We start from the raw sequence: 12,583 nt of genomic DNA on the forward strand, positions 1-12,583 counted from the left end.
AGAACAGCTTAGGCACGGCCATCCTGTCTCTAGAGTTGTGGATGGCTTGCCGTCTGAAATAGTGCAGGAGTGTTGTGGAAGTGTTTCACTATCCAGTACCCAACAAGTTAATATCTCCATGAGCAAGCTACTCTTTTAAGGTTCGCTGCACTAAATTGAATCCGGTTTTGCAGTCGTTCGACACTAAAATTAAGGGTCTGAAACAAATTTAATACAATCATCAGAAACGAGTGGCTGCTTCGGACTGGGAAGAGAGGAGACCGGGTATTATTTCTTGACTATGCTGCGTTATATTACCAAAAAAGAGAGAGAGAGAGAGAGGAAGAGCTACGATACTCATAGGCTGTAAACTAAGCTGCTATTATCATCTGGCCGTCTCGTGCTGCGTTGTGGCAGAAAGATAAGTTACTGTTCCAAGAAGAGGAACAACATCAAGCTCGGCACCTGTCTTTTTCTCTCCATTACTGTCTGCAGAAACTCGACGCAGAATCTCCAAAACCTCCTTCATAGAAGGTCTGGTGGATGGCGAGGAGTGCGTGCAAATGAGTCCTAGGTTGAATACAGTGGTCATTTCTTGCAAGAAACATGGTTCCTTAATCTCCTGGTCAAGGCAATCAACAACAGGCTTTCCCTGTCCAAACTGCTGCCATGCCCACTCTGCAAGGCTGGTATGCTCATCTCCACTATTAGGTTCTCTTCCAGTCGCCAATTCCAGGAGTACAACTCCAAAGCTATAGACATCTATCTTTTCATTCACCCTTGTCGTATAGGCATACTCTGCCATAAAAATGAGGAAAAAATAGATTTAAATGGTGTGGTGTGATCTCAAAATTCTGAGTTGGAATTAAATGAACAGTGAATATACTTGATAAAGCACATTGAAGTTGTTGAATGATCTTACCAGGGGCCATATAACCGAAAGAACCTGCTACAACAGACATGGTATGAACCTCTCCTTGCTTAGCCAATATTCTGGCCAGTCCAAAATCTGCTATTCTTGCCTTCAATTCAGAATCCAACAAGATATTACTAGACTTCACGTCTCGATGAATGATAGGAGTGGAGCAGTCATGATGCATGTAGCTTAGGCCTCGTGCAGCTCCAATGGCAATCTGGAACCTTGTGGGCCAATCCAAGACAGAATTATGGACTGAACTTGTTCCCATTGATGAACTTCTCTTCCTCCCATGAAGCCATCTATCAAGGCTTTGGTTCTCCATGAACTCATAAACAAGAAGCTTTGAGCTCTCACTTGAAATACAGCACAATAATTTAACTATGTTTGCATGCCTAATTGTTCCCAGTATCTGAACCTCTGCCAAAAATTCCTTTTCAAGATTGTGATCCATTTTTTCATTATTCCAAATCCTCTTGACAGCAACGTAGTCACCTGCACGGTTTATGGCCACCCGGTATACCTTCCCCGATCCTCCACTTCCAATCAGATTATTTTCTGTCAAACTTGCCAAAACGTTTGCTTCTGTGAAGTCCAATCTCTGGAACGAGGTCAGCTTCCATGCTGCCAGATCACGTTTTGCCTTCTTTCTTTGGTAGTCCCTAACCATAAACAAGGTGACTATCGTAGTGACTAGAAAAATGGTCACAGTAAGAGCCAGAATCAAGGCAAGAGTTTTAGAGGGCATTTTTTTAGAGTCGCGAAGTTTAGCATAGCAATTTGGAAAGTTTAGAATTGGATTAACAGCACAGAGATTAGAATTGTTCAGGAAGCTGTTATCATAGGCATGGTTATCAAACTGATCTGGGATTTTCCCAGATAGATGATTGGAGGACAAGTTCAGAGAAACCAGTTTCAACTGGTCAAATTCAAGAGGGATTTCACCAGAAAAATGGTTTTGAGACAAATCTAAATAAAGCAGGTCAGGTAAAGACCCAATCTCCTTTGGGATCTGGCCAGAAAGTGCATTTCTTGAGAGATTTAAACTAGTCAATGACTTCCAGGATATTATCTGGGATGGGAGTTGACCTGAAAATAGATTTCCATCAAGCAGAAGATTTGAAAGGTGAGGCAGACTCGTTATTTCCACAGGAATTTCACCAGAAAGAAGATTGTTGCTCGCCTTGAAATCAACCAAGTTCACCCAGCTAGAGATTCCAGGAGGAATCGGACCAGAAAATCTGTTGTTGCCGAGTTCCAACCTTGACAAATTCCATGCCAGCTTGCTCGGAAGTCCCCCCGAAAAGGAATTGTCACTTAACATCAAGTAAGTCATATTGGAGGCTGTCCAAACACCTGCAGGTATCTCACCTGAAAAGCTGTTGCTGTAAAGTTGAATCGTGTGCAAACTGTTGCAATTTCCAAGAGATTGAGGCACCCGCCCAGAGAGATTGTTTTCGAAGGCAACTGCACCCAGCAAGACACCTCCAGCACATAAATTCTCAGGCAGTTGGCCACTGAATTGATTGGCTGCAACATCAAATTCTACAAGTTTTGAAGAAAGGCCCATTTTAGGTGGCAAGGCTCCACTCAAGTTGTTGCTAAAAACCTTAAATGTTGTCAGTGCAGGAAGAAGGCCTATACTTGGTGGTACCTCACCGGACAAGTGATTGTCTAACAGACTCAGAAATTGCAATTTCTTCAACTTGCCAAAATCTTTTGGAATCGAACCATTTAATTGGTTCATTGCAAGATCAATCTCCACCAAATTCAACGTTTCGACTCTCTGAGGTATCTCACCAGACAAGTTATTCTGGAAGAGATACAAATTAGTCAAATTCTTCAACGAAAACAACCCATCAGGAATCTTACCTTCCAAAGCGTTTATAGCTAAATCCAAGTGCTCAAGACTTGAAAGATTGGTCAAGCTCTCCGGTATTTCACCAATCAAATTCGATTGTCTCATCCACAAAAACCACAACTTCTTTAGCTGACCGAACTCCACAGGAATTGAAGAGGGCACAAACTCATTAAACGCCAATCCCAGCACTTCAAGATTGGAAAGCTTACTAATCTCCTTAGGAAACGTACCGTTGAACTGATTCTGAAACAGATGCAATGTCTGCAACTCTGTCAGGTTCCCTATCTGTGGTGGAATATTGCCTGTGAAGTTATTACCTCCAAGGTTTATATACCTGAGACCTGATAATTTATCAATATCATCAGGTATTGGACCGACAAAAAAATTCTGTGACAGGTCCAAGTGCTGAAGCTTTGTGCAACTGTACAGAACTTTTGGAAATCCTCCTGGAATGTAGTTGAAATTCATGTCGAGAAATGTCAGGTTTTTCAGGTCACAAACTGTTGCTGGGATTGTTTCTGTGATGTTTTTATCACCAAGGTGAAGTTCAGACACCGAGCCATCGCCTCCACAGGTTACCCCTGTCCAATTGCACGGCGAGGATGATGTGTTCCAGGACTGAATGGACGATGGATTGCCAAGTTGTTGTCTCAGTTTTAGAAGGATAGTTTTTTCAGTGTTGGCATCTTGGGAAATTACTCTGAAGGGCAGGGAAAGTAGGACTAGAACGCAGAGGAGGGGTGAAGTTCTGAGAAATAGGATGGTTAATTCGGACATCCTGAAGGGTTTCAGGTGGTTTTTCCGGTTGGGTTTATTTTGCCGGGAAGAGAAGGGCGAGGCTTAACGGCAGGATTTGAAATGTGGTTGGCATTTGGCAAAGGAAGATGAGGGGAGATGTTGGGTATAAATCCGGTGAGCGAAATGACATTCAAAGAGACAATAATTACATATACACCACTGAAAGTGATTTGATGAGTCAACGACTAGTAAAAGTTTGTGGTTCTTTCACTGATCAATTATTTTAAATTAAGTGCCCGTTTGTCATTTGATACTCTGTGCTTTTAAAATAGTTTTAAAATTATATTTAGTATGAAAATGTTAAATTAATATTTTTAGATATTTTGTTGATAATATTAATAGCTTGATATTAAAAATAAGAGAAATTATGAAAAGAAATTATATTTTAATGTTTTTCCTAACAGAAATTAATTTAAAAAAACACCTGCATTTTACATATTTAGTATTGTGTATTGTAATAACAGTTATTTTTTAAAATGTTATTTTTAAAAAATATATTAAAATAATTTTTTTTTAAAAAAAATTTATTTTTGATATTAATATTTTCATAATAATCTTAAAATATAAAAAAATTAATTTTTAGAAAAACATTTTAAAAATAAAAAACAAAAGTGAAAGTTAATTTGAAGGATATAAAAAGACGTGTTTATATATATAACTTGTCTTTGAGTGGACTTGGAAAGTGAATGATACCATGAGATCATGAAAGTTTTAAAAAATCTACATGATAATTTCCTAGAATTTTCTCTAAAAAAAATTCCTTTTATTTAAATTTAAAAACCCTTTAGACACAACATGTATAATAACTTTTATAAAATATTTTTTATTGTCGTGTCATTGTTGCATTTCTCGAACTTATTTTGTCTTTTAGAGTACAATTTCTTTAAAAAAATATTATTCATCAAGACTAACATGATTAGAATTTTCATCGTAAAAATAAGGAATAAAAATTAATATTATAAAAAGAATAAACAAATGCTTACATCGTTGTTGTAGTTTTTACTTTTTGCTCTACCATAAAAAAAACTATTTAATTGGTTAAATAACTTCTATTTTTTATATTTACTTTATATATAATTACGTTTTAAATCTTGATTTTATAAAAATTAAAATAATATATTTTTTATTTATTTTACATTGTAAAAAATTATCCCATAATATTTTTAACCAAATATATTTTAAAAAAAAAAAACTATAACTAAAAGTAGTTTTAAGAACTTTTAAAACTACTACAGTACAAAATGAACACGCACGCACTAAACAAAAGTGGATCACACGGATAATGGAGGAAAAGCCCATGGTTTCCTTGCACTATCATGGATTAGGTTGTAAAAGGTAACAACTTTTGCAAAGAAGATAGTATTTGTGTTTGTTACAATCTCCCCCCAGATCCCGTTCTTTGTTGACTGAGGCTGATAGCTAATTAACCAAGCTGCTCTAACTAACTAGTAATTACTACAGCGGTACACTTAAATTCTCAAGGGATAATTCTGTAGTTCTTGAGATGTTCAGGGGCAGTTTTGTAATGAGCTGGTACACAGATGGGTTCCCCGGTCAACACATGGATTAGTGTGGTGACGTAAAATAGGCACGAGGCAGCGACGGGGAAGGAAGGAAGGTTCATGCCTTGGCGTTTCCTTTACTCAATGGCCTTGATTCGTTGTACAATGTTGACTATTCTTATTGAAGTCTTCGGTCAAACTTCTGAAATTAAAAATCATTGTATTGCTTTTGGATGTATCTATCTATTTTCCACTTGAGGTGATCTGGAAGGATGCAAAGATCCACTCTCTCTTTAATGGTGGTGGTGGCCATGTCTTGGACCGTATGTTATTTTCTTAATGAATGAAGGAAAGAATAAGGAGGCATTCTATGGGAATAATATTTTATCACTGTAGAATATTAATGGGTGCAATTCTTTTTAATTTTTTCCAAGATAGATTTTCCATGCCTAAGCTAGAAAATCTATTTTAATCATTCTAGATTCAACTCTCACTAAATTAGTGAAAGCATAGACCCACCAATTAAAAACTGAAATTAATAGCAATGAAATTTGATTTTATCCCATGAGCTTAAAAGTTGTTAGAGAATAATATAAATCATATCCTGAAACCTCACCTAACAGTTTAAGCTATTGGGTTAAGATGATTCTTTGACATGGTATCAAAGCCTTGATGATCTAGTGGTCATGAGTTCGAATCTCACCATCCCTATTTATTTGTTAAAAATTAAGCATAAGGTAATGTGAACATGTGAATAATATAAATCATATCCTGGAACCTCAATTAACAGTTTAAGCTATTGGGTTGAGATGATTTTTTGACAAGAATTAAACCGAGACATGAACTATCATGTCTGAGCCCAAACATTTTGGTAAAAATTTAGCTCATATATGGTAGCCCGAGCCAGTAAAATGTTTTTTAGACCTTGCTTTCTGAGTCCATTGAATTTAGATTTATGGGTAATTAGGTGTGTTCTACCACTGACTTTGTTAAGTGCAAGAGTCTACGCTAGCCTCCAGATACAATGGCTGGGGACAAGTCATAAGATTAGAGTCGCAAATGCCTGACAGTAGCCTTGCCCGGCCCACAGAAACATCTCAAGTCAAAGAAATCCCCCAGACTATTGAATGAATGCTAGAGTTGTTTAAGTAGAAATTGCCACATGCAAGCTGGTTTTTGTACTTGAATCTAAGAGTTTCAATTTGATGGTATGCATGTTTAGCTATAAGGAATACGACATCTATATTGATCAGAAGTAATCTCAAATCATGCGCCTGATTACACGCACACCAGTTCATGTTTCTTGTCTACATTTATATGTCACAATTTTTTTTAATATTGTTTGTGGATTTTTGCTGGATCACTGTGTCAGTATAATAATAATAATAATAATAAATTATGAGGGGTATAACTCACTAGTCAGGTTTTAAGTTTGCTCTCTAGAAGTCACTAGTTCGAGTCTCACAAATCTCAAGGTCACTAGAGGCTTACATTGTCATTAACTTCAAGGCCCGTGGAATTAGTCGAGGTGCACACAAACTGGTCCGGACACCAAAAAAAAATAATAATAATAATAGTCGTTAGTGACCTTAATAAAACAAAACAAAATGGAACAATCATCATTCAGCATGTTAAACCAAAGGGGAATTCCCCAATAATTAGTAGAAATTTAAAATCCTATACCTTTGCTTATCTAGATGTCTGCGTGCGGTTTAAGGCGTTTCATTTTCACTATAAAAGCTTGAATGGAGACCCATAAAGTCAACTTCACATGCTGTGTGTTTTTCCGATGAATTTTTTTTAAGGGTTGGTTTGTGGTTAAATATGTTTTTTTTTAATTTTTTAATTTAAATCTTGAATTAATATCCATCAGAATTTATTAATTTTTTCAGAATATAAGAGGATGCACTTTAAACTTACGATAAGACCTATAAATCTTGATAGCAAGGAAATAATTTACCATTAAATTGTGTTACAGTATTGATGTTGTTTGTACAAGCTATATATATTAACTTGTAAACCTTGTTTGGATTGCCATTTGTCTTCCAAAATATTATTGACAAACCTCAAATTATTCCTCGTAAACTGATTTTCAAAATGGACCCAAACTATTAATTTTTTCAATTGGATCCCTAATGTATCATGCATATTTTGATAGGTTCCGTATATATATATATATATTACAGAAAACATTCAGTTTTCCTCCAAAAAGCCTATTTATTGTGATTTACATGAAAACCATTAACAATATAGACAGGGCTCAATTGTAAAATGCCTAATATTTTGGTGACCCAACTGAGAAGATTGATAGTTAAGAAACTAATATGAGGTTTGGCGAAATATTTTCATGTCTTTTTTTTATATATATATATAATAAACAACATTTAGAGTATTTTTGAACCAATATCAATCATATCTATTATAATAAGAATACTATCAATAAAATAATTTGGTTAAATTAGCTAGCTAGAAGGTTAATTAGATTATGAGTGTTGCACTAGCCTCTAGGTAAACGAAGGCCTTATTAAAGATTATGCTAGTGGAATCTTGAAGGGTATAACTTAACTGATCAGGTTTTATGTTTGCTTCTTAAAGGTTATCAGTTCGAGTCCCACAAACCTCAGGGTCACTGGAGGCTTACATGGTCATTAATTTCAGGAACCGTTAGATTAGTCAAGGTGCGTGCAAGCTGGTCCGAATACCCACGTTAATTAAAAAAAAAGAAATTATGCTGGTGGATGAGTAAAGCTCAAAACTTTTTAAATTTTAGATGGTAGGTAAGCTGATTATTTGATCAATTTTAGTCATATTATGCATCATCAAAGAAAGAAAATATATTTTGATTGCTTTAGAAAACAGAATGTGAACGTAGAAAATGGAAAGAAAAAAAAAGACTTGAAACTCACCACTCCCATCTAATTTCTTTCTTTCTTTCTTTCTAGAAGATAGTGATATTTAGCTTGCCCAATTTCTATGCCTTTTAGAATAGGACAGGGAAAATTGCAGTTCAAATTTTCAAAAGCTACACATTTTTCCTTCGTTGCTGGCTGGGACCGTTCTCTGATGCACATCAACCACACCATACACGAAGTCAATATTCAATATAGATAATAATTGCTCCCATCACGACTTTTCCCCTTTCAAACAAAGCAAAGGAAGTGCAAAGGTGAAACACGTTCGGATGATGTCATCATTGTTTCCATCTTACTTTTTAATAAAAAAAAAAATATGATATCAATTGTTTCTTAAATGAAAATATATTAAAAAAATATTTTTAAATTAAAACAATATGAAAGTACCCAAAAATAATTTTAAATAAAAAAAATATATTTTTAAAATATAAAAATAAACAGGATAAGACTGAGGCTCGGAGACCCTGACACTCGGCCGCACTGCCTGCAGTATGGACACCGGGAAGCCAACCAATTTTAAAAAACCGGAAGCCCAATCACTTGATGCTTAGCCGTTTTATCTTTTCCTCAACAATGTACATCTCCCTAGGGAAATAGACTGTTGTAGGTTGTCGGAAAAAAAACAAGAAAATTGAAGACAAAACAGGATAAATATGTTCTCGAGAACTTATATTACTATTCTAAGTGTAATTATATTAAATAATAATGAATTATGTTTTTTACATTATTTAAGCGTATCTTGTTTGTAAAAATAATTTATTTTGAGAATTTACAAGGAGTTTTCTAACTAGAGTTATTTCTTCTTTTTATTATTTATTCGTTTCTTTTTCTTGAATTATTGTTTGTTACCGTTAACATACATATTTAAGAAGAGTTATTAACTTTTGATAGTTATTGTTAGGGTATGACTTTCATGACCCTATTAATATAAAATAATATTAATATGGATTCAGTTTACCCTTCCAATTTTTTCCTTCGCATACCAATATACAACGGCTCCAAAGAGTGCAGGCATGACATTGAAGATAGGAAATGACTATCAGCCTTAAAAAGTTAATGCTACGATCCAACTTCTTATTGCCAAGTGCCAGAGGGTATTCTCTTGTTACAAATTTTGATGGTAGCACAATTTAATTATCCTAAAAGGTATTTCAGAATATGGTACCTGTTGTTTTTTAAAGTGTTTTTTATTCCAAAACATATTAAAATAATATATTTTTTTAAAATTATTTTTGACATCAGCACATTAAAATGATATGAAAACATCAAAAACATATTAATTTAAAGCAAAAAAAAATTTCAAATTTTTTTAGAAGCACTTTCCAACCGTAGTGCCAAACACTACTTAAATAATGTTGATAAGGTGACACAAGAGTGTCCTTTAATAGTTCTTATTAGTTAGATGTTTGCACTATGCCACATGCCAACTTTTTTTATTATATAAAAAATAACAAAAAAATCTAAAACCCAAGAGCCTGGGGTCGGCGTTGCAGCTAGACCCAAAGCTGGTGGGCCCGAAGTTGTAACTAGACCCAACGATCTTGGGTCTGACATTGCAGCCAATACCCAAGAGCGTTGGGTGTGGCTGCAACACCCAAGGGACTTGGGTCTGCTTCCCTGTCACTCCCAAGCGTCAGGCGCCCCTTTACAGCCCCAAGCTTCTTGGTTCAGGAAGGACAAGTCAGACCCAAGTTAATAAAAAAAATAATAATAATTGATTTTACTCTTCAAAACAAATCTATGTTTTTTTCAATAGTAATAAAATTTATTTCAAATTTAATAAATTTATTAATATTTATGATATTAATAATAATATTAAACTTATCTGCCCTAAATTTTTATAGTTTTTAATCCCTTCAAATAAAACTTATGTTTTTGTTTGACAGTAATAATATTTTTCTTCAAATTTAATAATAATAATAATAATAATTTTACCTTTCAAATTAAATCTATGGTTGTTTTTCAAAATTACTGGTATATTTATTAAATTTCTTAATTATGATATTAATAATATTAATTATAATAAAAATAATAAGATTTTTAATATTAAAAACATTAATTATAATAAAAATAAAAATATTTATAAGATAAATAATAATATTTTTAATATTAATAATAATAAAATTTAAAATATTTATAATACAAATAATAATATCTTTGGGTATGACTGTGTAGCCAGACCTAAGAATATTGGATCCTGCTATCCAGCCAGACCCAATATCTGTTGGTTTGGCTAGGCAGCAAGACCCAACCTCTTTTTAAAGTGTTTTGGGTTTGGCTGAGCTAGACTCAATACTATTGGGTTCTGCTGGGCAACAAGACCCAACGCTATTGACACATTTTGGAAGTGTTTTGAGCTTGGTTTGGCAGTCAGATCCAACAACGTTGGGTGCAGCTACAAAACCAGACCCAACAGCTTTTGACAGAGAAGACAACACCACCAGCCGCAATTCTTGACCAAAAACACAGCAGAGGAACGTTGTGTTTACTATTATTAATATAATTATTAATATTAGTTATAATTAATGATAATATTATTATTTAATGATAATAATAATTTTACCCTACAAATCGAATCTATGATTTTTTTTAAATTAATGATATATTTTTTAAATTTCTTAATTATGATATTAATAATATTAATTATAATAAAAATAAAAATAAAAATAATAATATTTATAATACAAATAATAATATTTTTAATAATATTAAACTTACTAAAGTTTAAGTGGGTCTGGATTTAACAACAGGCTCAGGCCCAACACCTTTAGGCCCTCTCGAATGTTAGACCCAATAGTTTTAGGTCTGACTTTAACCTAAACCCATTAGAGTTAGGTGAGGACGCCTAACCCAAGTGTCTTGGGCCAAGGTGGGCTGCAAGACCCAAAAGACTTGGGTCTGCTGCCCTGCTACTCCCAAGCGACTTGGGTCAGGCACCCCTTTACAACCCTAAGTTTCTTGGGTCTGGAAGGGCATGCCAGCCTAAGTTAATAATAATAATAATAATAATAATAATAATAATTGATTTTACCTTTCAAATCAAATATATATATATATATATATATATATTTTACAGTAATAAAATTTATTTCAAAATTAATAATATTAATGAATTTAATAATATTTATGATATTAATAATAATAATAAACTTATCCGGCCTAAATTTTTATAGTTTTTAATCCCTACAAATTTAATAATATTTATAATATTAATAATAATATTAAACTCGCCCGACCCAAGTGCTTATAATATTTATAACACGAATAATACTATTTTTAGTATTAATACTACTAATGACAATAAAAATAATATTATTTATAGCACAAATAATAATATTTTTGATATTAATGCTTTTCATTATACTAAAAATAATAACATTTATAACATACATAATAATATTTTTAATATTAATACTTTTAATTATAATAAAAAAATAATATTTATAATACAAATAGTAATATTTTTAAAATTAATAATAATAAAATTTAAAATATTTAAAATATAAATAATAATATCCTTGGGTATGGCTGCACAGCTAGACCCAAAATCGGTGGGTCTCGCTGGGCAGCCAGACCCCGTCCCTGTTTGAAGTATTTTGGGTCTGGCTAAGCGAGACCCAACACTATTGGGTCCTGCTGGGTAACAGGACCCAACGTTGTTGGCTCTTTTTGGAAGTGTTTTAGGCTTGGCTTGGCAGCCAAACCCAACAGCGTTGGGTCCCGTTGCCAAGCCAAACCCAACAATTTTTGGCAGAGAAGGCAACACTCCCTTAGCTGCAATTTTTGACGAAAAACATAGCAGAAAAACGCTTCCCAGGGCGCTACAGTGCTATCCACAGTGAATACAATCTATGGCTACAATGTCATCCACAATGCAATATGTCTGTGTCCACTCCCATGCGTTTTGAAAGAGCCCAGCAAAGAGCAAATCCAAACAGTACAGTCTATAGTGAAAATACTCACAATCTACAGTGATTCAAAGCAATGCAATCCACAGTGAAATCAATCACAATTCACAGTAACTCACTCTACGGTAAAATACCGAGCCCTTTCAGTTATAGTATATATATATATATATATTTTTTTTTTTTTAAAATCAAGGGCCATTTCACTGCTGTTGTGCATATGCTTACAGATTGTTATATCTATCAACTATTTTGTATAGATGTTTGCTTACATCATTATGTATGTAAAGAAAATGTTTACTCACATCATGCTAACAGATGCGGTAATCGTGTAGCCAATTGTTGCCCCACTAAGAATGAGAAATTGGAACAGCCCACAAACCTTGCACATGTTTTCACCTATTTATTGAAATAAAAAGTCATGTAATACTTTAATGACATCTACATGAAGTTTAAATTGTGCCTTTAATTATACTCTAAAAAAAACATACCTAAAAAGGCATTGACAGCGGCCATATACGTGTTATTTCACTTGCCAGATATAGGCTTTGGAAATCTATAACAATCTGCCAAGAGACTAGAGGTGTAATATGTAATGACTGAAAAGGTTAAGAGAATGCCTATGCCAGCAATCCATCCAAGCTGGGCCATGCCCCAGGCTAGTGAGAGAACCCCGGAGCCTATAATTGTTGTTATTATATGGGCACTTG

General features: G+C 33.9%; 1 protein-coding gene across 1 annotated transcript; it reads right to left on the reverse strand.

Annotated features, from left to right (window-relative positions):
- Nucleotides 1-151: 151 nt before the first annotated feature.
- LOC18109904 (receptor-like protein kinase HSL1) lies at nt 152-3,682 on the reverse strand. Its single transcript, XM_024604091.2, has 2 exons — nt 902-3,682; nt 152-777 (listed from the first exon to the last, which is right to left on the reverse strand). The coding sequence occupies exons 1-2, from the start codon at nt 3,531-3,533 to the stop codon at nt 365-367; spliced, it is 3,045 nt and encodes a 1,014-aa protein (XP_024459859.1). The 5' UTR covers nt 3,534-3,682; the 3' UTR covers nt 152-364.
- Nucleotides 3,683-12,583: the final 8,901 nt, after the last annotated feature.

The sequence above is a fragment of the Populus trichocarpa genome, chromosome 6 (assembly GCF_000002775.5).
Source record: "Populus trichocarpa isolate Nisqually-1 chromosome 6, P.trichocarpa_v4.1, whole genome shotgun sequence".
Taxonomy (NCBI): Eukaryota; Viridiplantae; Streptophyta; class Magnoliopsida; order Malpighiales; family Salicaceae; genus Populus; species Populus trichocarpa.